A 23,416-nucleotide genomic window follows, 5' to 3' on the forward strand; every position below is an offset into this window, starting at 1 on the left:
AGGCTTTCCTGTCCTTCACCATCTCCCAGAGTTTGCTCAAACTCATGTCCAATGAGTCGGTGATGCCATCCAACCATCTCGTCCTCTGTCGTCCCCTTCTCCTCCCGCCTTCAATCTTTCCCAGTATCAGCGTCATTTCTAATGAGCCGGCTCTTCGTATCAGGTGGCCGAAGTAATGGAGCTTCAGCTACAGCATCAGTCCTTCCAATGAACATTGGAATAAAGGCAACAATGCAAAGTTATCTTTTAAAATAAAGTTAAAAAGGAGAGACAAAACTTCCCTGTTGGTCCAGTGGCTGAGATTCCCCACAACCAATGCAAGGGGCCCAGGCTCCATCCCTGGTCAGGGACCTATATCCCACATGCTGCAACTAAGACCCAGGGCAGCCACATAAATACATTTTTTTTTTTTAATGGAGGGACAAAATTTACCAAATACATATCAGATAAATGGTACAGTTGATGGTACAACCATGGAAAAATCACCAGGGCAGTAAAGAAATGACTACAGTTTAAGAAACACTATTTTAAGAGCATTTTTTAAAAACTGCCTATGTAACACCCCATCATGAGAGGCTGCCAAGATTTTGTTTCCTTTTATCCATGAGTTTTTCATTTCTTAAGCCCTCTCCTCCCATACACACACATACACACATCCTCCTAGGTTTGAACTTCCCTGTAGTTGAATCTCTGTGGGGCCCTAGCAGACTGTTCCAGAAATGGCCTTGCAAGCTCAAGCTCAGTTGGAAGATTTCCTTTCCTGTTGCCAAATTTTCCTCCAGGAAGGCTATAGCAGTGGAGGCAGCTGGGTCAGTAACCAAGAGCTGTTTTCCTGATTTAAAATCACAGCTGTAAGTAAATGCCTCTCATCCACTTACCAGTCCCCCCTCATCCAAACGATTTAATCAGTGTCCTCACCTTGACAGATTACATTCTTTCTCCCTCTCTTCTGGGGGCCTCTGTAAGTGCCTCTTAATATTTCCATTGTGCATGTTAATCTTTAATTAGAATTTGATGTATCAGAAATATTTTTAAAAGGCTTAGCTCAATTAACTTCATTCCCTGCCCTGTTATTTTATGTCATTCTTTACCTGAATCATTAATGGCAGAGAGTGCTGACATACAGGACTGAGTTCAGGGCCCTTCTAATGAACTCCAAGGAGGCCATGAGTGATCCATCAGACCTGGGAAGGCATGACAGCCTAACCTGTTTAGTGGTGTTTTTTCGACGCCCCTTCCATGTGCCTAAGGCACCCCCCACCCCAGCTTTCCAGTCCTGTTTTGTGAATGGCCTGAAAACCTCTGGCCCCAGGGTCTCAGATTAAGATGAAGGAAAGGATTTTGTGATTCATTTTGGATTAAGAATGGGCTTCAAGTTTCTTTTGTTTTAATAGCAGGACTATAAGCCTCTTCATCAAGACTGGGTTTACCATTGGTCAGGGTGTGGTCTTGGCCAAGTGTGGTCCTCAGCTGGCTGGACAGGGGGATGAGGAGGGAACATCTGCCTCGTCAGGTGATGCTGGGAGGCAGGGGTCTGCTGACTGCTGCAGAACGGTGCTCCCAGTGCCCAGGTCACTCCTGTACCAGTGAAATCAGGTGTGCAAGGGTGGGAGCCGAGTCAGTGATTTTAAAGATTCCCGGGTGATTCCACATGAAATCACTCCAGTCCAGTTTGGACATCACTGCTGAAAGGTTTAATTAAACCTCTGCGGCAGGCTTTACCAGGTAACTAACAGAAGGGTGCTCAGTACCCACCCCCCCCCCCAAAAAAAGGATGTGTGGACCCTTCCTTCCCAGTGTTAGATATGGAGGAGTTCATTTCAGTTTCCAGTTCATTGGTTCCGTGAGTGCGCAGCCTCATGTGGAGGCCAGGACATTGAGAACACCAGGCAGTGGACCCCAGACCCTGCTTGTCCTTGGAGGCCTGGCTGCAGAGAAGCAGATGACCCACGAGGACTCCCCGCCAAGGGCGAGATGGAGATGCAGAGCCTGTCGGCCTTGGGGTGCCTCCACCGCACAGCGCTGTGTGACGTGTCCTCTGTGGATCTGCAGGGGCCGTGGCGGGCAAGATGACTCATGGGCATTAGCTCCCACATTGAATGAGCCAGGAGTCAAGAGTGCAGGTGGCCAGAGCATCCCAATCCTTCCAGGTCAGGGAGCTCCCAGGCCCTGGGTCATGCTGCCTGGGGTCACCAAGCTTTCCTGAGAAGTCTTTCTTACTCAGAGCGGCTGCCAGAAGTGAAGAGGGGCCATTTCCCACAGTCCATACATGGTCAGCTCTCTGCTCTCCCTTTGGGTCCCTCTAGCCGAGAGCCACTCATAGCTATCTAAATTTCAATTAATAAAAATAACCTTAAGTAGGAACTTCCCTGGCAGTTCAGTGGTTAAGAGTCCATGCTTCCTATGCAGGAGGGTGTGGGTTTAATCCCTGGTTGGGGAACTAAGATCCCACATGCCACACAGAACGGCCAGGAAAGCATTAAGTAGGACTTCTCTGGTGGTTAGTGGTTAAGCATCTGCCTGCCAGTGCAGGGGACACAGGTTCGATCCCTGGTCCAGGAAGATTCCACGTGCCAAGGAGCAGCTAAGCCCATGTGCCATAACTACAGAGCCCCCGTGCACGACAGGAGAAGCCGCTGCAGTGAGAAGCCTGCACACTGCAACTAGAGAGTAGCCCCTGCCCGCCTCAACTAGAGAAAACCCGCGTGCAGCATCAGAGACCCAGAACAACCAAAATTAAATAAACTAATTACAAAAAATATTAAGTAAAGCTAAAGATTCTGTCCCTCTGTCACACAAGCCACATTTCAGATGCTCCGTAACCAATGTGGCTGGCACGACAGGGAGCGAAACTCTTCCTCTTACTTTGATTTAAAGAGCAACACGGCATGTGACAGCACAGTTGAAGGACATGTCCATCAACCCTGGGCGTCCTATGAGGCCAGTGTAGGCGATGAAGTCAGGAAACGGAAAACACAGGTCTCGGAGTCTTTCAGAATCCTGGCTGTGTTCACCCTGCTGAGTCTCATGAGCCCTCCTCTGTGGCCTGGAGGCAGGAGAGGCGGTGTTGATCACAAGGATGTGGTGTTTACTGACCCTCTGCTTGTGTAGTCTCCAGTGCCTGGGAGCTCCGTGATGTTATGACCCCTCTTTACAGATGGCTAAGTGGAGACCCAGAGCCTGCTTTCCACCCGACCCACGGCAGGAGGCAGAAATGGTGAGGCTTGTGATTCTCATCCAGCCGGAGCTGCAGCTGGGGGTTAGAGGCACAGACGTGGAGCTGCCCGGTGTCCGGCAGACCTCCACCGCCTGGCCATCTCCTTCTCTCCTCAGCCTGTGCCTTACTCTTATTTCTGGTGGACAGCCTGACTAGCTCCCACATGAGAAAAGCACTGCCTGCCTTTACTTTGCCTTCTTTTTTCCTAACAAGTTTGAATCTGTAGCATCTTGGCTCCACAGATAGGCTCCATGCATCAGGTTCAGAAAGGCATGGGGATGAGGGAGGGCTTCCCTGGTGGCCCAGTGGTTATGAATCCGCCTTCCAATGCAAGGGACATGGGTTCAACGTCCTGGTGGTGGAACTAAGATCCCACATGCCACAGAACAACTAGCCTGTTGGCTGCAATTACTGAGCCCTTTCGCTCAAATTGTGGTGCTGGAGAAGACTCTTGAGAGTCCCTTGGACTGCAAGGAGATCAAACCAGTCAATCCTAAAGGAAGTCAACCCTGAATACTTATTGGAAGGACTGATGCTGAAGCTGAAGCTCCAATACTTTGGCCACCTGTTGTGAACAGTCGACTCTTTGGAAAAGACCCTGATGCTGGGAAGTACTGAGGGCAAAAGGAGAAGAGGGCAGCAGAGGATGAGATGGGTGGATGGCATCACCAACTCAATGGACGTGAACTAGGGCAAACTCCAAGAGATAGTAAAGGACAGGGGGGCCTGGTGTGCTGCAGTCCATGGGGTCATAAAGAGTCAGACAGGAGTTAGTGACTGAACAACAACTCACTCTGGAGCCCGCAAGCCACAGGAGAGATCCCATGCACCGCAACGAAGACCGATGCAGCCAAATAAATTTTTTTTTTTTTTAAAGTCAGTCATGGAGTTCTCAGCTCTGGCCATGCTGTATTTAGGAGGTTGGTGTGTGGGGCGCTCAGCTCCTCAAGTTCTCTGCTTCCCGGCCACCTGTTACCCGCTCCTACCATCCTGCCAAAACCTCTGTCTCTCTTAACCCTTCCCTTTCTCTCCCTGCTGGTGGATTTACTCTGCCAAGAAACCAGCAAAGCAGTCGAAGGCAGTGACGGTCATGCAACCTAGCCCAAACGGTTGCTCAGCTTCAGCTCCAAGAACAGCTGAGTCTGAGCACAGGCAGTCAAACCCGGCCAGTCCGGATTCATCCAGCTTAGTTTAGAGTCTTTTCACAGGATTGGGGTTTGGTTTTAAATGGGTTTAAGTATGCGGAGGAACTTGGGCCTGGCTCATGGCGGGTATTTCCTGCCTGGGGTCCTGGGAACTGACAGTGCTGAAAATCACAGTGGCACAGCCTCTGGCGAGTGAATAAATGCGAGGTCTCGGTTTTCTCATCTGTAACCTACAGATAATAGTACCTTCTTCGTTGGGCTGTTTTGAGTGCTTAGCACAAAGCCGGGTGCTTATTAAAATACTCAATATACTGCATTTGTTATGACTTGAAATTAACATAGGTACGTATTTGCAAGTGGCACTTTTTAAAAAATTGATGTGTAGTTGATTTATACTGTGTTAATTTCTGATGTATGGCAAAGTAATTCAGTTATACATAAATATATTTTTTACAGACTCTTTTCTGTTATAGGTTATTATAAGATATTGCGTATAGTTCCCTGTGCTATACAGGAGGACCTTGTCGTTTATTTTATATATAGTAGTGTGTATCTGTTAATCCCAGACTCCTAATTTATCCCTCCCTACCCCTTCCCCCTTGGTAACTGTAAGTTTGATTTCTATGGCTGTGAGCCTGTTTTGCAAATAATTTCATTTTTGTCTTTTTAGATTCCATGTATGTGATATCATATGTTTGTCTTTGACTTACTTCACTTGGTATGATAATCTCTAGGACCATTCATGTTGCTGCAAATGGCATTGTTTCGTTCTTTTATGGCTGAGTAATATTCTATATATGGGCTTCACTGGTGGCTCAGTGGTGAAGAATCCTCCTGCCAATGCAGGAGACGTGTGTTCAATCCTTGGGTTGGGAAGATCCCCTGGGGAAGGAAATGGTGACCCACTCCATTGTTCTTGCCTTGAAATCCAGACAGACGAGCCTGGCGGGCTGCAGTCCATAGGGTTGCAAAGAGTCAGACACGACGAAGCGACTATAACAACAACAATCCCATCTTCTTTATCCGTTCATCTGTCAGTGGATACCTAGGTTGCTTTCGTGTCTTGGCTTTTGTCAGTAGTGCTGCTATGAAAATTGGGGTGCATGTGTCTTTTCGAATTAGAGTTTTCTGCAGAAACATGCCCAGGAGTGGGATTACTAGATCATATGGCAACTCTACTTTTAGTTTTTTTGAGCAACCTCCATACCGTTTTCCATAGTGGCTTGTACCAGCTTACATCCCCACCAAGAGTGTAGGAGGGTTCCCTTTTCTGCAAGTGGAACTTCTGAATAGTCTATTTGCAGGATTTACAAATGAACTTTTGAAAAAGAGTTTCTTTATAAGCAAGTCAAGTGTTGCTTTCCCATTGTGTAAGCACACTCTCTACTAATAGATTTATTCAAGTTATTTGTTTATAGTCTGTCTGCATCCACCAGACTGTGAGCTGCAGGAAGGCGAGGACCTTCTTTTTCACCCTGCATCCTTAGTACCTGGGACTGTAGCAGATACACAGTAAATATTTGTCAAATTAATAAATAAAGGAACGATTGGGAAATCTTGTTAATTTTTTTTTTTTTCATATTCTTGGTAAGCCCTGTTTTTCATGTATAAGTTCCAGACTGGGTTTTAATTATAAACTTCCAATTAAATTCCTGAATTAAGCTTCAGTAAATAACCGCAAGCAAAACCTTAAGTTACCATGACAATCTTCCCTGAATCTGCAGTTCTGGGTATCTGATTACACTCCTTGGTATGGCTTTAATAAACAGCCCTTACTGACAGGTTCTCCCAGCTCCTTCAGCCCTGCCGTCTACCGCCCTCCTGCCTCGTTCCATCCACTTCAGCCACCGTCCCCCCCCCCCCACCCCCCGAAGGACCGACTAGACACGTTCCTGCTTGCCTCTGACCACACAGCTCACACACTTCCCCCTGCTATGTAGCATATCCTTCAAGTCTGTGAGGACCCACCCACCTTGAAAAACTAAAGTGAAAGGAATGAGTGAATGAATGATGGAATGAATGAGTTTCCCTTCCTTATTTTGTTCTTCATGAATTTAACGGAGTAGTTCATATTCTAGTTCACTTTCAACAGAAGAGAAAACTCACAGGGGAAAAATAGCTGAGATTCTTGATTCTTATCTCATCAGAAACATGGTTTAGTAGTTTAAAAGAAGGCCATGCGATTGGGTGCCTAGGATTATACAGAGTTAGCCGATAAGATTTAGTTTCATATTAATTGCATCACTTTAAATCATATGCTTTGGAAGTGTTGTTCTAGTGCCAAAGGTTTATCGATACTCCCTATGAGCACTCGTGATGAAAAACGGATAGCAGGCACTTTGGTGTGTGAAGGATACAGCTTTTGTTTAAGCCCAAAGGTATGGCTCGTCTCCACCAGAGGTCTCCCATATTTTACTGTTAATGTTTGAAGTATACTGAATTCCCACCAGCTAATTAAAAATCAGACTGCTATGCCGGTAAGCATTCACTCTGTGAACTAATTTCTGCCAAACGGCCATAAATGTGTCCCCTGATATGAAATTTAGACGTTCTTTCCCATCAGAAAAGAGGCGTGTGGTTTAGTCCCAACCTCTTTGTTGGAGGGAGAAAGAAACCGAGGCCTGCTTGGAAAGGTCACTTGCCCTGACTGAGGCCACGCAAGCTTCCTAAGTGCCCAGCTGGGGTGCAGACCCAAGGGTCTTCTCGCTCTCAGCTCTCTGTTCTCACCAAACCCTGCAGAATGCTAATTCTGTTACTCCTACATGCCAGGCACTATTCTAGCACTTGACAAATATCATCCAGTCTCCATAGCTGCAATACTAGAGTACTGTCATCACTCTCATTTGATGAATGAGGTGTCTGAGGTCCAGAGGATGGGCAGCAGCGTGCCAAGTTCCCACGCCAGGCCAGAGAATGCATGTGGATGCCCCTCCAGCCTTTCTGACCAAAATCAGGCAAAGCGCTTGATACCCTGAAGGACTGTGACAAGCGGGAGGCTAGTGCTGGGCCATGAAGGGTCAGATGTGAGAGCGTATCAGAGAAGAGCCCAGGATCCCTCCACGGAGGGATCGTGGCTTGATTCGGCCCGAAGCACCGCTCACCTCCTCTGCTTGGTCAATTTCTGGGCTTCTTTGAGGATTCAGTTAAAACTCCATCTCCTGTAGGAAGCCTTCTGTGCCCCTGAGCCGTGTTGGTGGGCTTCTTCTGGCCTTCTGCAACCCCTGGTCTTTCCCTGCTGTGGCCCTCGTCATTGTAATGCGATGATCACTTGTCCAGTCTCCCCCACGGAACCCAGGAGCCCCCGAGGGCCAAGGCTTGCCTATCTCTGTGGCCGCCTTTGCCAAGGACAGGGTCCAGCGTGGAGGAAAGTGCTTTAGAAATGTTGGAATGAAAAGTCTGGGACAGTGAAGGGGAAAGAAGATAGAAATGATTCCATCTGCAAGGCCATTTCTTTGTACCAGTGACCCCTCTTGAGAGGAGGATCCTGGTTAGATATTAGCAAGATAGAATATTCCCTACCCAAGAAGGGCCTTGAAGGTCAAGCTCAGAACCGTTGACCGGAAGTCCAGCTGGCATCTGTGGGTGCCCAAATCCCCCACAGATGCCCGTGTGACACCCACCTATGCCTTCTCCAGGGGTGCTAATAGGATAAACCTCAGCACTTTTAACACCTGGGGGAATACTCCAGCTGAAGTCCTCTGCCAGCAGCACTCCCCTCCCCTCACCCAAGGAGGGAGGATTCCCCAGGCCAGGATCTGCTCTCTACAATACCCGTGTTCCTTTTCTGAGGAAGTATCATAAAGAGGAAATCTGAAGGAAAGAGAAGATTTGGCCCTATCTTCAAGAACCTTCTATCCAGAGGGAGAAAGGAGATGTGCCTGCATGACTCATGTGCAGAAAAATCACAGGTCTTTTTCTGTGCTTCATCTCCTCGGCTCCTCCCAGCATCCCTATGAAGTAAGCGGTGTGTTCATTTTCCAGATACGGAAACCGAGGCTCAGAAAGGTCACCCAGAGCAGGGACTTCCTGCATGCCTGTTGCCAAGTGCCTGACACCCAGTAGTCACAGGGCAAATACTGGGTAGAGAGACTGGTGGAAGGATAAAAGGACGAAGGGAAAGGCAGAGCCTTGATTCCAGCCCAGGGCAGCCTGACCATATCCTGGGGAGGGGCCCGGGGCAGAGAAATCTCCGGGGGCGGGGAGCACCAGGGCTTCTGAAGCCCCGGGTACCCTCCTTCATTGGCTGCAGGTCTTCCGAGTTGGCGGGAAGGAGAAAGCCCTGCCAGCAATCGATTTTGTTTGTCAGGCCGATCTTGCGGTGCATGGGGAAGAGCTTAGGTATTCAAATCTTTTCTTGGAAATCTCAAGTATTCCATTCAGCCGCCTCAGAGTTAGGTAACTTTATTTACTCATGCTAAACAGGGCCATTTTCTGAGAGGAAATTATGCAATGTCCTATGCAAATGTGGCATTCTGGAGAGTGAGTGTCGAGATAAGCATGGTCGCCGGTGATGCGTTGTAAAGATCAGATTGCCCGGCCTCTGGTGGCAGGCTGCGTGTCACTTGATAAGGGGATATGCCATACTCTACTTGGAATCGCGGCTCACTTGGATTCTGTTTCTGGTAATTACATTTCCACCAAGTCATCTATCTGTGAACTTTGTTGAATTGCAAAGAAGGAACAAGGAATAAAGCATTTGCAAGTTGCACATCCTCACATAGGCTAGAGTAGTCAGAAAAGGAGATGCCCCACGCATGTCTGGACATGGGGGAACAGAAGTCAAGTCCTTGCCTTGCCCTTTGTTCTCCCAAGGAGGGAGTCTCTTGAAATTTCCCAAGGGGGAAAGGTGAAGACAGGGGATGGGTTTTCTTGACCACTTTGTGAAAATCAGTCACATTAGTTTGCTCAACAGGACATGTGTATACCAAGCCAGAGAGAGGAAGTAGCCACGGAGAACCCGTCCTCTAGAAGCAGGTAGAACTGAGCCCGAGCCCAGCGCCATCCCCAGCCTGTGGCCCTGGCCTCTCCAGGCCTTCAGCTTCTTGTCTGAAAATAGCCGTGGGCCCTTGCTCCTAGGTCACTTAACAGTCACCAAGGCACCAGTCCATCACTGCTTGAATAGTTGCTGGATTAACAAATGACAGACTTACCCACCCATATCAACAAAGTGTGATGTACTGTCCTCAGTGGACCTAGAATCTGCTGAGTGATGTTAGGAATCTGCAAGTTTAAGAAATGCTACATGGGGCTTTCTCTCCTGGGGGCTCAGTGGTAAAGAATCTGCCTGCCAACGCAGGAGACCTGGGTTCAATCCCTGATCTGGGAAAATCCCACATACCACGGAGCAACTGAGCCCATGCACCACAACTGTTTGGCCCGTGCTCTAGAGCCGGGAGCCTCAACCGGAGACGCCCGTGCCCTGTGACCGCAGAGCCGCCTCCACTCGCCGCCTCTACTGAAAGCCTGTGCGCAGCAGCAAAGATCCGGCACAGCCAAAACACAGCTTTAGAAAGAAATGCTGCCAAGAGCGCTGCGGGTATCCCTCACACCCAAACTCTTCCTATTATATTCTTGCTCTTCAGGGACTGCCCTGGTGATCCAGCGGTTAAGACTTCACGGTGCCAGCGCTGGGGGCCCAGGTTCAGTCCCTGGTCAGGGAACAAGATCCTGAATGCCTCGCCTGAGACCTGATACAGCCAAATAAAATAAACAAACAGACTACTAAAAACGTTCCTGCTATTCAAACTCAGGAACCAAATAGATTTTCACAGCTTAGGCTTAGGCTGTGTCACTCAGTCCTATCTGACTCTTTGTGACCCCATGGACTGTAGCCCACCAGGCTGCTCTGTCCATGGGATTTTCCTTGTAAGAATACTGGAGTGGGTTGCATTTTCATCCTCCAGGGGATATTCCCAACCCAGGGATTGAACCCCAGTCTCCTGAGTCTCCTACATTGCAGGTGGATTCTTTCCTGTTGAGCCACCGAGGAAGCCCTTCAGAGCAAGAATTAATAATAATAATAACCTTTGCCCAGCCTGAGTGTGTTATCCTCAACTGCCGTGTGCTTGTATACCTTTTACCACGACCCTAGAAGGTCAGTTTTTCCTTCAGCATTTCCTTTCAAAAAATTTCAAGCATGCAACCAAGGTGACAGAATTGTGTAAGGAACACCCTTCTCTCTATCCACCATCCACATTCTACCTCTAAGAATGTGCCCATAAACTGCCATGTGTCCATTTATACATGGATTTTGCTCAATATATATAGTACGTATGTTTTCATTTTACAGATCTTTACATCTTTACCCGGCCAAACTTGTGGGGACAAGTTTGTGTTGGGTTAGAGATCACAGAACGTGAAATCAAAAGAACTAGGATTTAAGTCCTGATCCTATCCAGAACATTCAGCTTCCCGCCCTTGGATGTCATTTATCACTTTGTTTTAGAGGCAGAAAGAGCAGTAAGTGGATTTTCAACTGCCCAAGAGGTCAGCACACCTGACCCCCTTGTTGTTCGAGGATCAACTTTACTTCTTTTATCACATCTATTCTATCCAGCCACCAGCCCAAATTTTCTTTCTTTTTCTTTCTTCAAAGTCAACTGCTGACAGCAGTGCTCTTCTTCCTAGAAGCATCCGCATACATATCATAAAGTAGAGCAGTTGTTGTTCAATCACCAAGTTGTTTCTGACTCTTTGAGACCCCGTGGACTGCAGCCTGCCAGGCTTTCCTGTCTTTCACCATCTCCCGGAGTTTGCCCAAGTTCATGTCCATTGACTTGGTGATGCCATCCAACCATCTCATCTTCTGTCACCCTCTTCTCCTTGGCAAACCACTCTGGTATTTTTGCCATGAGAACTCCATGAACTGTATAAAAAGGCAAAAAAAAAAGGCAGAGCGATACAGCTCTCTTATTACCCTGGCCTACACACGAGGCGACCACAGCGAAGTCACCAGCAGGGTCAACACAACCAGAGTGGCGGGGCCGCGTCTCAACCCCAGATGGCTTGTCTGGCAACTGTTCTCTGCAGTTGCCCGTGCCTTTTGAGCTGTGGTTATGGGTGGGGAGCAAAGCTTGGGGCCTTGGGAGTTTTCTCCACAGTGTTTCAGACACCTGCCTCTTGGAACTCTAGGGGAGGAAGCCGAAGGCCGGGTCATTGGTGTGGGTTTGGGGGTAGCCCGGGTGATCATGGATGAAACGTTGGAGCCGAGTACTAGGTCACAATTTCCCTGGGTGTTTGGGTTTCAACATGTGTCCTAAGACCTGCATCCCTAATTGCTACGCCCCCTTGCAAATTCAAACTTCCCTTGTGGTTCAGATGGTAAAGAATTGGCCCTCAATGCAGGAGACCTGGGTTCGATGCCTCTGTTGGGAAGATCCCCTGGAGGAGGAAATGGCAACCCGCTCCAGTATTCTTGCCTGGAAAATTCCATGGACAGAGGAGCCTGGTGTGCTACATTCCATGAGGTCCCAAAGAGTCAGGCACGACTGAGCAACTAACACCTTGCCTAAATTACTCCTAATTCCTTGCAAATTCGAGGAATCCCAGTATCCCTTCCCCTTCATTTTGGAGGGACCAGAGTCGCATGCCTAGCAGTAGAAATTGCCAAGACATGCTCTCCATCCAGGAAATATCACGCTTTATAGCTGCCCCATGCTGTGCTGGGAAGGAGGGCTTTAGGGAGCTTCAAAGGCGATGAAGTAATTGATTGCTACTTGCAGCAAATAACCCATAAGCTGTTGCTGGGTTGATGGAGAAATGGTTACTTAATTTTCTTCAAAGGATTGATTTGACTGTCAGGAGAAGCAGCCAACCTAATTGAGTGTGCCAGTCCACACCCTCGGTGGCAACCACCGCATCTCTTTCTCATTTTGACTTTGGAATGCCGTGGGCGGTGCATGGAGTCTCCCCTCAGTGTTCACCAGGCTCGAGAAGGCGCAGGGGTCACCCGGACAGAACCGTTTTCCTTTGATGGCTCTGTCGGGTCACCAGTCAGTCCCTGTGGCCCCAGCTCTGCTGGGTTCCGTTTGAATCAGCACAGGACTTCCTTTCCTTGGCACTCAGGGTAGCTCTCACGGAAACGTGTGTGTGTCTCTGATGCCCCAGGATGGCAATCGTTTTCAGTTTTGTAGTGGACGTTGATGGAGTGGTGACAATGGGAGATGGATTGCGCTTTCCCAGCGGGCTTCTTCTGATTGATATTCTTGTACCGCCTGCACGGCCTCTCCCCCCACAATACCCCCCCCCAGAGAGCCAACTGGAGCCCGATGATTCATCACTTGCTTCCCAGCCCTGCATTACTGGTCAGTTAAGGCCTCTGTCCTCAGCTGCATCCCATTATCAGAGAGCCACACCAGACTGGTTTTCCCTGGGGTCGCTGTCAAAGCTGTCTTCAGTGCCGCCGGGTAGCTTCTTGGTCTCACAAGGCTGCCATCTGCCCACTCTTCTGAAGGCTTCATGAGGGCAGGGGCTCGGCCCGCCCCATTCCTACAGTATCCCTCTGCCCCGGACGGGAGCCCTGGGGTGGCAGATACCCAGTGGGCCTGAAAGAGGTCCCAGGTCGCTGCTGGAAGGGGACCACCAAGTGCCAGTGAAGGGGGACCTTGCCCAGGAGCACACGGCAGGTTTTTCAACTTGACCACGGGATCAAACCCCTGGGATCTGCCTGCTGAGAGCTCAGGTCCTCTGACTGTCCCCTTGCAGGACCTAGCCAGCATCTTCCGCCCTTGAGAGCTAGCCCAGATCGGGGGTGCCCCTTCTCCTGAAGGAAACAAGGGCCACTCCTCTCTGCAACCTCATCATAAAGACTAGAACCCCGGGTCCCAGTCAGCTTGTTCAGGATGCTGTGGAGGCCACACGTGTCACTCTGGCTTCATAGCTCATCAGTAGGGCATGTGTCCTCAAGGGTGTTACTTGACACCCTGCAGTTGTGTGTCCTTGGGAATCAGTGAACTACTCTTCCCCCGTAGGATCCCAGGAACTTGTCAAGTAGGGAGCTCAGCGCCTGGCCCAGCGAAGCACCGGTCAGCAGCTGGGAAGGGGGACCTCTGTCCAAAGACACAGCCCTGACAGTCTTTCAGCTCGTGGTTCTAGAGGCCACGGCCCCAAATGGCTGTGCATCCCCACCGGACACCACCACCAACCCTCCCAGGGAAGCCAGCCATCCCGTCCTCTTAGTTCACTCTGCAAGGACCCGAGGGCCCTGCAGCTGCCTCCTTGCTCATCCCTGGAATGCCTACAGTTCTGGAAGAGAAACCCAGTGGGCTCTGGGATTCATTGAGAGGCCAGGACCACACATTCCTTGCAAAAGGACTCAGATGCTTTTTGGCTCAGAGAGGAAATCCTGGTCTCCTATCAGCGGCTAGTGCTCCCCCTGTGGACATGTTATCTTGGAATCCCAGGGTGAGCCTGCCTTCCTTAAGGAATCTGTACCTTGTTCTCAATCCTTCCTAACCTCTGACTCACAGCAGGTGCCTGGAAGACTTGATAGTGTTTACAGAGTTGGTAATCTAAACTCCAGCTGTGGTGGTACTCCCAGAATTGGCCCTAAAGTCCAGGGTATTGGATTTCAAAGCGCTGGAATTCAAGCTGGCCTGGAAATCCCGCCGTAAGGATAAAGACCTCGATTCTAAATGTATTTGGAGCTACCAAGCCAAGAATTAAATTACGGTATTGGCATCCGTACGTTTTTATGAAGGGATCATTTAAATACAGCAAGAGTCAATCAGCCCCGTTTATTGCTCTGTAATGAGCTATAGCCTGTCAGAGGGAGCCCTGGAGGAAGGCTTCAGTCCAGGGGCTGAAAGGACAGCCTTCAGTATGGAAGGACCAGAAGACACTAGCATCCTTCTGTAGGGGACAAGTACTTCTTCAGTGCCTGCCACTGCCCAGCCCCTGTCCTGGGGTTTCAGCATGGAGTGGGACAGGTCAGGCCCTGCCTTCTTGGAGCTTCTGTCCAGACTAGGGAGCAGGCCTCAGGACACCTGGGGGCTGGCAGGCCTTGGGGTGCAGCAGTGAGCTAAGACGGGTAGATGTTCTAGAGAGTAACTGGGTGTGTGGGCCCACCACCCCACAAGAGTTCTGAGAAGCAACCAAAATCCATGATTCATTTTCTCCCTCTGAAGAGCATGGCTTCCTTAGTCTAGAGCCTGCCTCCAGCAAGCAAGAGGCAAGAGGGTTCTGACCAGTGAGTCAGGGCTCCAAAAAGTCAGAGCGCTTCCTGGCAACAGCCACTGCTGACGGAGACCACCTGGGCCTGGCCCCAGGCCTCTCTCAGATCCCCTGGTGGTCCTGCTGGGCTTATAAGTAACCTGAGATGCAGAGAGGGAGGTGACTTGTCCAGGATCACACAGCTTTTAGTGGCAGAGCTGGGATTTAAATCCAGGTCGCTATGGCTCCACAACCCAAGTTGTTTTCACCCAGATGAGTTGCCCTCATTCTGCACTTCCTGGCAAGGTGGCTCTTTCGTGACTTGTCCTCTCCTCTTCTTTCTCAGCATCTTAAAATTCTGTTGGAAAATGGCTGTATTCCTTTCCTCTTTAATCTGCTAAACACTGCAGGACCTTCTATTCATCCCAGATCATCAGCCCCAGGCTGTTTTTCCAGGCTGGTCTTCCATGATGTGGTATGCAGCCCCTTAGTGGTGCTGGAAGAATGTTACAATTTTAAATGTGCCTGGATACAGCACTAAATTACAGTAAATCGCAGGTGCAATTCTCTAGTGCTGAGTAGCAAACCACCCTAAAATATAGTGGCTTTTTAAACAGGTACAACTGTTTGTTTTTTTTTTTAAATCATTCCTTTTGCTCAAAGATCTATAATTTGCCCAGAGCTCAGTGGGAAGAGCTTGTCTCTGCTCCACATGGCACCCTCTGGAGACTAGAGGGCGAGCTGGGGGCTGGGGGCCCAGGGCCTTGGCTTTTCTCAGTCGTGTCTCCATGACAGCTTAGGCTTTCTCACAGCATGGTGGACACGTTCCAAGCGTTTTTGTGACCTGGCCTGGGAAATCATACGGGATCACCTCCACTGTACTCTGTTGGTCTAGATCATCACAGAGCACTGCCCCCCACCACCACCCCCGACCCCCGCCGCCCAGGTTCAAGGAGAAAGGACATAGACACTACCACCTGATGGGAGGAAGGTCAAGGTCACACTGGAAGAAGAGCATGTGGGAGGGGGAGGGTTTTTTGTTTGGGTTTGGTTTTTTGTCTTCAGTTGGGATGTGCAAGTTTTCTCTGGTTGCCCCATGGCACACGGGATCTTAGTTCCCCGACCACGGATTGAACCCCCGTCTCCTGCATTGGACCACTGGGCTGCCAGGGAAGTCCCTGGGGCAAGTATTGCTGTGACCATCTCTGGAAAGTGTAGTCCACACGAAAATACATTTCGGTACCCCTCAGGTCCTTTCTGTCACATCAAGGAGCAGGTCCGAGATTGGTACTAGCTTGTCTTAGAACTTCTCTAACTGCTGATAACCCTTTTTATCAAAAGAGCAGGCTTTTGGCTCTGGTTTAACAAAAAAAAAGCTCTTTTGAATCTATTTTCACAGTCACCTTATATGTTGTAATTCTGGTTTTCCATTCATGGTCATGACACAAAGTTTCCTTTTAAAATATGTTTATTTTAGTAAAGCATGAGTGCTTTCAAGAGAAAAATTCAGCACAAGTTCTACTTTGCCGCTGTAGGTTTACTCTCACATATGTACATGAGTAAGGCTGTTTCTTTGTCTGTTGTAGCAGAAACTAATAAACAACCTGAATGGCCATCAACTGGGAACTGTTAAATAATTTAGAGTCACATCTGCTGTGGGAGGGGGCTTCCCTGGTGGCTCCGTGGTAAAGAATCCACTTGCCAAGGCAAGAGACGTGGGTTTGATCCCTGGGTCAGGAAAATCCCCTGGAGAAGGAAATGGCAACCCACTCCCGTATTCTTGCCTGGGAAATCCAATGGACAGAGGAGCCTGGTGGGCTCCAGTCCATGGGGTCACAAAGAGTAGGACACGACGGAGCGTGCACTACGGTGAGAGAGGATGCAGCTGTGAAAATCAGTGAGGAGCACCCCTGGGTGGGTGCTGCTGTATCCCCGAGATCCGGGCTTCAGTGGCAGAAGCACAAGGGGTTGTGTAGCGTCTGTGAAGGAGGGTCTGTAGCTGCGTGTGCTCTTGGAAATTCATGGTGGTGGCTTAGTCGCTAGCTTGTATCCAACTCTTTGTACAGTCCATGCACTGTAGCCTGCCAGGCTCCTCTGTCCATGAGATTCTCCAGGCAAGAATACTGGAATGGGTGGCCTTTCCTTCTCCAGAGGATCTTCCCCACCCAGGGCTCAAACCTAGGTCTCCTGCATTGCAGGCAGATTCTTTACCACTGAGCTACCAGGGAAGCCCTGGAAATTCATAGTGGATGGGTAGCAAGAAATCAAGTGGTTGTCTCTGGGGAAGAGGACTGGGGAGATTTACCATTGACTCTAAAAAATTCCACACCTTTTAAAATGGGAACATGTGAATGTGTTATCTATTCAAAGAGATTGATATGGTTAAATTTTTTTTAACGGTAGCAGTTTTATATGTTTATTATTTTCAACTTTTTATTTTCTTTATATTTTGGCCACACTGTGAGGCCTTTGAGCTCTTAGTTCCCCAACCAGGGATCAAACCCGTGCCCCCTGCAGCGGGAGCACGGAATCTTAACCATTGGACTGCCAGGGAAGTCCCGCTAAATGTTTTCAAATAAAATGGCAAATCTTCCCCTCCCCACCCCCTTAGAAATCAATGAACCAAAAGGCGGGGTCTAAGGGTGGGAGGAATTTGTCAGTTCTCCCTGGAGGGAGGTTCCTTCTCGGTCCTGGGGTGCGATGGAGACAACTGTCATCCCACCTGGTCTGCCCTCAGGGCTCTGTCCCTCCCCAGGTGGAGACTTGGTCTGCATGATGGTTTGTAGTCGAGAGCCCTAGCCTCCCTGCCGGCCCCCCAAGCCCTTGAGGCAGCGCCAAGCCTCATTCTTCACGGTCTGGTTCCCTAATGCAGGATCTAACACCCACATGTTTGTTGAACTGGACACCAGAGCTTCTTCAGCTCACATGTCTGGCCAGTTTGAAAACGTGCACACCTGTGCACCAAGAGGCCCTGTTGGTCTCTTGGCGTCGCCCAGAGCTCAGTGACTGTCGCCACACTTTGGGATCGGGAGGTGTGAGTGGATGGTGGGGAGGCGGCCAGCTGGGTCTGTGGCTGCTTGCCAACCCTGCTGGGCCCCAGGAGAACCTGAGGCCCTCTTTGTAGCAGTGTGGAAAGAGAGTCACTTATCCCCTCACTTAAGCACACAAACAACCTGATGTTGTTGTTATTTAGTCACGCTAAATCATGTGTCGTGTCTGACTCTTTTGTGACCCCATGGACTGCAGCCCTCCAGGCTCCTCTGTCCGTGGGATTTCCCAGGCAGAAATACTGAGTGGGTCGCTATTTCCTTCTCCAGGGAATCTTCCTGACCTGGGCATTGAACCCACATCTCCTGCCTTGGCAGGCAGATTTTTTTTTTTTTTTTTTTAAACCACTGAGCCACCAGGGAAGCCTGCACAAACAACTTACCTCTTTGAAAAAATCAGAACACTCCGTATGGACTGAAACAGCCTTGACTCTTACCCTCCGTCCCACCACCTCCCCTCCAAAGAGGTAATCACTCTGCACCCTGCCAGGCATTTTATTACGTTTTTCTTTTACATTTATATGCTTGAGTTCGTAGAAAGTACACAGGATCGTCCTGTGTGGTTTGACTCTATAGAAATTGTGTCACAGCCTGTCATGCTTCAACTTTTTCCACTCAGTTTTTGAGACTGAACTTTCTTGAAACATCCAGAGATCTCATTCACTCCTTGTCCTTGCCATATGTTTTTGTTGTTGTTGTTGTTGTTTTTTAATAAGCTTTCCTTTCTCACTGGACATCTAGGTCATTACAGACCCAAATCTCACCGTCAACATCCTTATTCCTGTCTCTCAGCCCAGGTGGGCGTTTTCTTGGGAATGTACCCATTGCCGGGTCATAGAGTATGAAACTTTCAGCTTTAATAAATAATGCTGATTTGCCCTTCCAAACGGCTATGTTAATTTATTCTACCAGCAGTATTTGAGAATATCGGGTTTTCTACGGCCTCACCAATACCCGATGTTATCTTAACACTTATTTTTGCCAGTAGATGGGATCCTGTTTTCATTTGTTTCCTGGTTTAGCAGGAAGGCTAGCACTTGTGTGTGTGTGTGTATTTATTCTCTTGTCCGTGAATGGCCTGTGGAGTTCTTCATATTTTCGACTTTGTTCATCTTTTGCCTCTTAAAGAGATATGTTGAAAATATTTCCCCCAGTCTGGTTATAAAGTTGTTCATTATCCGTGAGCTAAATTTTAATTCTGAGGTAGTCAGTTTGTCAGTCTTAATCTTATTTATTTGTATGTAGTGATTCTTCATTTTTAGAGAAATCCTTTCCTGCTCCTAAGGTCACATGAACAGTCTGTGTTTTCTGATAAATGTCTGTAGATTTAAAGAAATAGAGTCCTTGGCGCCACCCCTTTGGAATGAAGTTGGTGGGAGGACGCTGGAGACCAGGTGGGCTGAGAGATGTAAAGAACCTGCCTGCCAATGCAGAAGACACGGGTTCGACCCCTGGGTCGGGAAGATCCCCTGGAGAAGGAAATGGCACCCCATTCCAGTATTCATGCCTGGGAAATCCGATGGACAGAGGAGCCTGGCGGGCTACAGTCCATGCGGTCGCAGAGAGTCAAACCCGCCTGAGCACACGTGCATGCATGCACCGTAGGGACGGCCCGTCACCCGCACTGGCCCCCTGACGGCAAGCCAGCCCTCAGAGGCAGGCAGGGCGGTTCAGAAGGTCGCACGCCCCCCAACAGAGCTGCCTGCTGCCGGTGTCCTCCCCACAAGGTGCCCCTCCCTCCCGGCACCTCGGTACCTGGCGCCGCTCCCCCCGGCTCAGAGTGAAATCCGCATCTCTCTTCGGAGTTCTTCTCCGACGGGCATGCCCACAGCCAGTGAGTGGAGCAGCCCGGGGAGAGGCAAGGTGCTCCAAGCGTCCCCTGAGACGCCGCCCCAGAGGCCCACAGAGGTCACCCCGACCAGACTCCCTCGATCTCCCCCAAAGGATGCCCGGGTGCCCTTCTGCTCAGTCCACGGAAGCCACTTCATTTCTCCTTAACTGCCCCCACAGTTTCTGAAAAGCCAGGGGCTCCCTCCCTCTCAGGGCCGTCCTGTCTCACTGGTGACAGTTGCCTTTTAGTTTTCTTACGAAATCTCTCACGGGGCTTTGATGTCTCAACTGCATTTCTGAAAGTTGTTCCGCTTTGGGGTTTTGTCCTTCCTTTTGAGTTCTTTGTGGCAGAGGTGGTAGGTCTTTCCTTCCCCCCTGAAGCCCCTAAAGGCCCCTGGGCTTTATGAGGGGGTTGCCTGCCGACACACCCCGCTGTCACCCAGACCTTGGCTGTGCCTGCTTTCCGGGCTCACCCGCAGATGAACCTCTTTTGTGAATGTAGGGAAGGAAGAGCAGGTTGTCCTGTTTAGGGGGAAGGGGAGAGGAAAGAAAGAGAAAGGAAAAGAGGAAGGAGAAAGCATCCTTATGAGCTTAGTTTTCTCTTTTTAAAAAGTAAAAGATGTGTGTGTGTGTGTGTGTGTGTGTGTGTGTGCGTGTGTGTGCGCGCGCGCGCGCATGCTCAGTCATGTCTAGTTCTTTGCCACCCCATGGACTGTAGCCCTCTGGGCTACATGGATTTTTTTTCAGGCAAGAGTGCTGAAATGGGCTGACATTTCCTCCTCCAAGGGATCTTCCCGACTAAGGAATCGACCTGGGTCTCTTGTGCCTCCTGCATTGTCAGGGGTGTTCTTTACCACTGCGCCACCTGGGAAGCCAAACTCCACGCACTGCAAAGAAAATGTTTGCAAGAAAGAGTGTGAGGACTTCCATTTCTAAGGATACAGAAGACTAGATGTCTTCTGCATGGAACTAGAAATTCTGGATTAAGTCATTTTTAGAGCTCTTGTTAAATACTTGGCTAGATTCCTGGGAAAGGGAGGAAGCTCCTTGCTCTGGAGAATGAGAACGTGCAATCCAGAGAGTTGAGCCTGTCTGGTGCTGGTGTTGACCGGGGGTTTCTGGCCATGTTAGGTGGTCACATGCTGGGGAGAAAAGGCAGAATCACAAGGCCTGTCACAGCTGCTGGACCGGAAGACATCCCAGGAAGCCAGGATCTCAGACTGTGTGCTCAGAGCGTTAAGCGGAGGTAGTGTGGGAGGTGCAGGCAGGGAGGCAGAGGAGCGAGGGGAGGAGAAGAGGGCAGAGGAGAAATGTGCCTGTCATTCCTCTGGTCTAAATGAAGAGCAAAAATGAGGAGAGGCGAAAACTTGGCAAATTCCTGTGTTTGGGGCCAGGACTGTTACTATCTGTGTTACTTTTCCCCCACCGCCCACACCAGTAAAGTGAAGCCAAATGTTAGGTTACAGGATGTACTGGGGTGCTGACACTGTTCTGCCGCTGGAGGGTCACAGGGCACAGCTCTAAGTTTACCAGCATTTGAACTGTACACTTAAAATGGGCGAGTTTTATGGTATATAAATTATCTCTCCATAAAACTGTTTAAGGAAAAAAAAAATTCACCCAGCATTCTTCTAATCAGAGATGTCTTTTAATGTTTTGGTATATTTCTCCAAGCTTGTATTTCTTTGTAGGGATACTATCTTTTAACACACCAAAATCACAATTACAAAGTTTTTACCATCTTGTTCATTTAAACGTGTAATGTCTTTCCCAGTGCTGTTGCAATTATTGGTAAATAGGATTTTTTACTTGGGTCTTTAATGTGTATTTCAAAAGTGTATGTTGACTACCTCCTCATTTTAAAATAATTTCAAGCAAATCAGTGATACAGAGGGCAAAAATTAAAGTTCTCCTGTTGATAACACACACACACACACACAGTCACACACACACACACACACACAGTCACACACACACACACACACACACACACACACACAGTCCCACCCACCCCCAATTCTCACTTCCCTCCTCCTAAGTAACCACAGTTCACACTTTGGTTAGACATAACTTTTAAATGGGTATGTAATTTTCCATATGATGGGAAAAAAATCATACTCACGTGGTTCCCCTCTTTGGGGGTATTTCGGTTGTTTCCTAGTTCAGCTATTTCTTTTAAAATATATTACAGAGGATTTCACTGGAAGGAACTCAGAGTAGGCCGTAGATTTAATGGCCCTGTGTTACCATGGTGAGTTCAAAACCATCAAGGACAGGCACTAAATTAGACATCAAATCTGGGAATAACTTCCAGCCAAGAGAAGGGACCAAGCATAAGCTGAGGAAACCCTGCTAAATGCTTTCCCTACCTGTTCTCATTTTAAGCTATCAAACATCTCCAGATTGGGGGCATTATTCCCATTTTACAGATGGGAAACTGTGGTTTAGAGGGGCCAAGTTCTTTGCCCCAAATCACACACTGTCTCATGTAGAGCTAGGCTGTAAGTTGTCAGACTCCAAGCCGAAGTCTTGGTGATTCTGTAACCAAGCGGGGGGCTCTTCCTTTCCTGTCTTCACTTAATCTGGGCAAACACAATCACAGGTGTAAACCGCCAACGCCTGCAGGGAAGCACTGAAATGTTACTGGGATTCTGGGTTTGTTGGTTGTTTTTTTAGCTACAGTTGCAGTACCTAATTCACAGCCAGTATTGTATAGTAAGTCCCCTACACCCGAACCTTCAAGTTGCCAACTTTGAGAGATGCAAACGTGCGTTCACGTGTCCCAGCGTGTAAGTTCGTTCACGTCTCTGGCATACACTGACACTCGCGTGCATCCTCAGTGCGTGGCTGTGATTCTGTGTACGTCACTGCACAGGACTGTATAGAGCGCAGTCGTGGAGTGTCTCTATGTTGAGCCCAGCACGTCCAGAAGCCAGTGTAAAAGCAGCAGGGATGCATCTGATACGACCGTAGTTTTTAAAGTGCTGTACTGTAAGATTAAAAATGTCTTCTTCATCTTTGGTGTTTGTTTGGTGTGTATTATTTGTGTGAAAAGTATTATAAGCCTAGTAGAGTACAGTACTATGTAGCTAACCCTGTTAGTCGGGTACCTAGGCAGACTTCGTTGGACTTACAAACACATTAGACTTAGAATGCGCTCTCAGAATGGAACTCATTCATTGTGACCGTACTGGTGCTTTATGTATTTTATGTGAGCCGATCCTCACAAACAGTGCTTTGAGTGGGTTGGGCATGATCCCCATTTTCCAGATGAGAAATCTGAAGCCCAGAGAGATAGAGAAGGTTGCCCAGCATGACTCAGAGGAGGGACTCCGAGCCCAGTGTGTGTGACTGCCAGGCTGGGCTCTGGCGCCGAGCTGCGCCGCCCGGCGGAACACACACCAGCCCAAATGTGTCGCTCAGACTGTGTAGCGGACTGCGCCTCACCTGGCTCTCTGTCCCCCTCCTCCCAGACAACAGCGACCTGATCGCGTGCACGGTGGTCACCAAGGATGGCGGCATGCTCCAGCGGTTCCTGGCTGTCGATATTTACCAGATGAGTTTGGTGGAGCCCGACGTGTCCAGGCTGGGCTGGGGAGTGGTCAAGTTCGCAGGCCTTCTGCAGGTACGATGGCTGAGAAGCCTGGAAGCTTTTGTCCACTGGCTGTACAAACACCCACCAAAGTGTCATCTTTGCAGTCAGGTGCTAACGACATAAGGGCTGTGTGAACAGATTACCCCTGACAGCAGTCAGAACACCTCACAGATAAGGGCCAAGTTCTCTTTAACCAAAACCCACTTCTGACTCCCCTCCTCTGCTATCAGACATGGTGCTTTGCCAACTGCATGTATGAGTAGAACTGTGTGTACTATCCTTCCCAGGTGGCCCAGTAGTAAGGAATCTGCCTGCCAACGCAGGAGACACAGGTTCAATCCCTGGGTCAGGAAGATCCCCTGGAGTAGGAAATGGCAACCCACTCCAGTATTTCTGCCTGGAGAATCCCATGGACAGAGGAGCCTGGAGGGCT

General features: G+C 49.1%; 1 protein-coding gene across 8 annotated transcripts in view; it reads left to right on the forward strand.

Annotated features, from left to right (window-relative positions):
* The window catches only part of CLEC16A (C-type lectin domain containing 16A), a 233,074-nt gene that overhangs the window by 146,539 nt on the left and 63,119 nt on the right, over positions 1 to 23,416 (forward strand). For all 8 annotated transcript variants that reach the window (XM_065924327.1, XM_065924329.1, XM_065924328.1 and 5 more), the window contains one exon: positions 22,862 to 23,013. In XM_065924327.1, the coding sequence (XP_065780399.1) occupies positions 22,862 to 23,013 (152 nt within the window). The remainder of the gene's footprint in view (positions 1 to 22,861; positions 23,014 to 23,416) is intronic.

This window comes from Muntiacus reevesi, chromosome 2, assembly GCF_963930625.1.
Source record: "Muntiacus reevesi chromosome 2, mMunRee1.1, whole genome shotgun sequence".
NCBI lineage: Eukaryota > Metazoa > Chordata > Mammalia > Artiodactyla > Cervidae > Muntiacus > Muntiacus reevesi.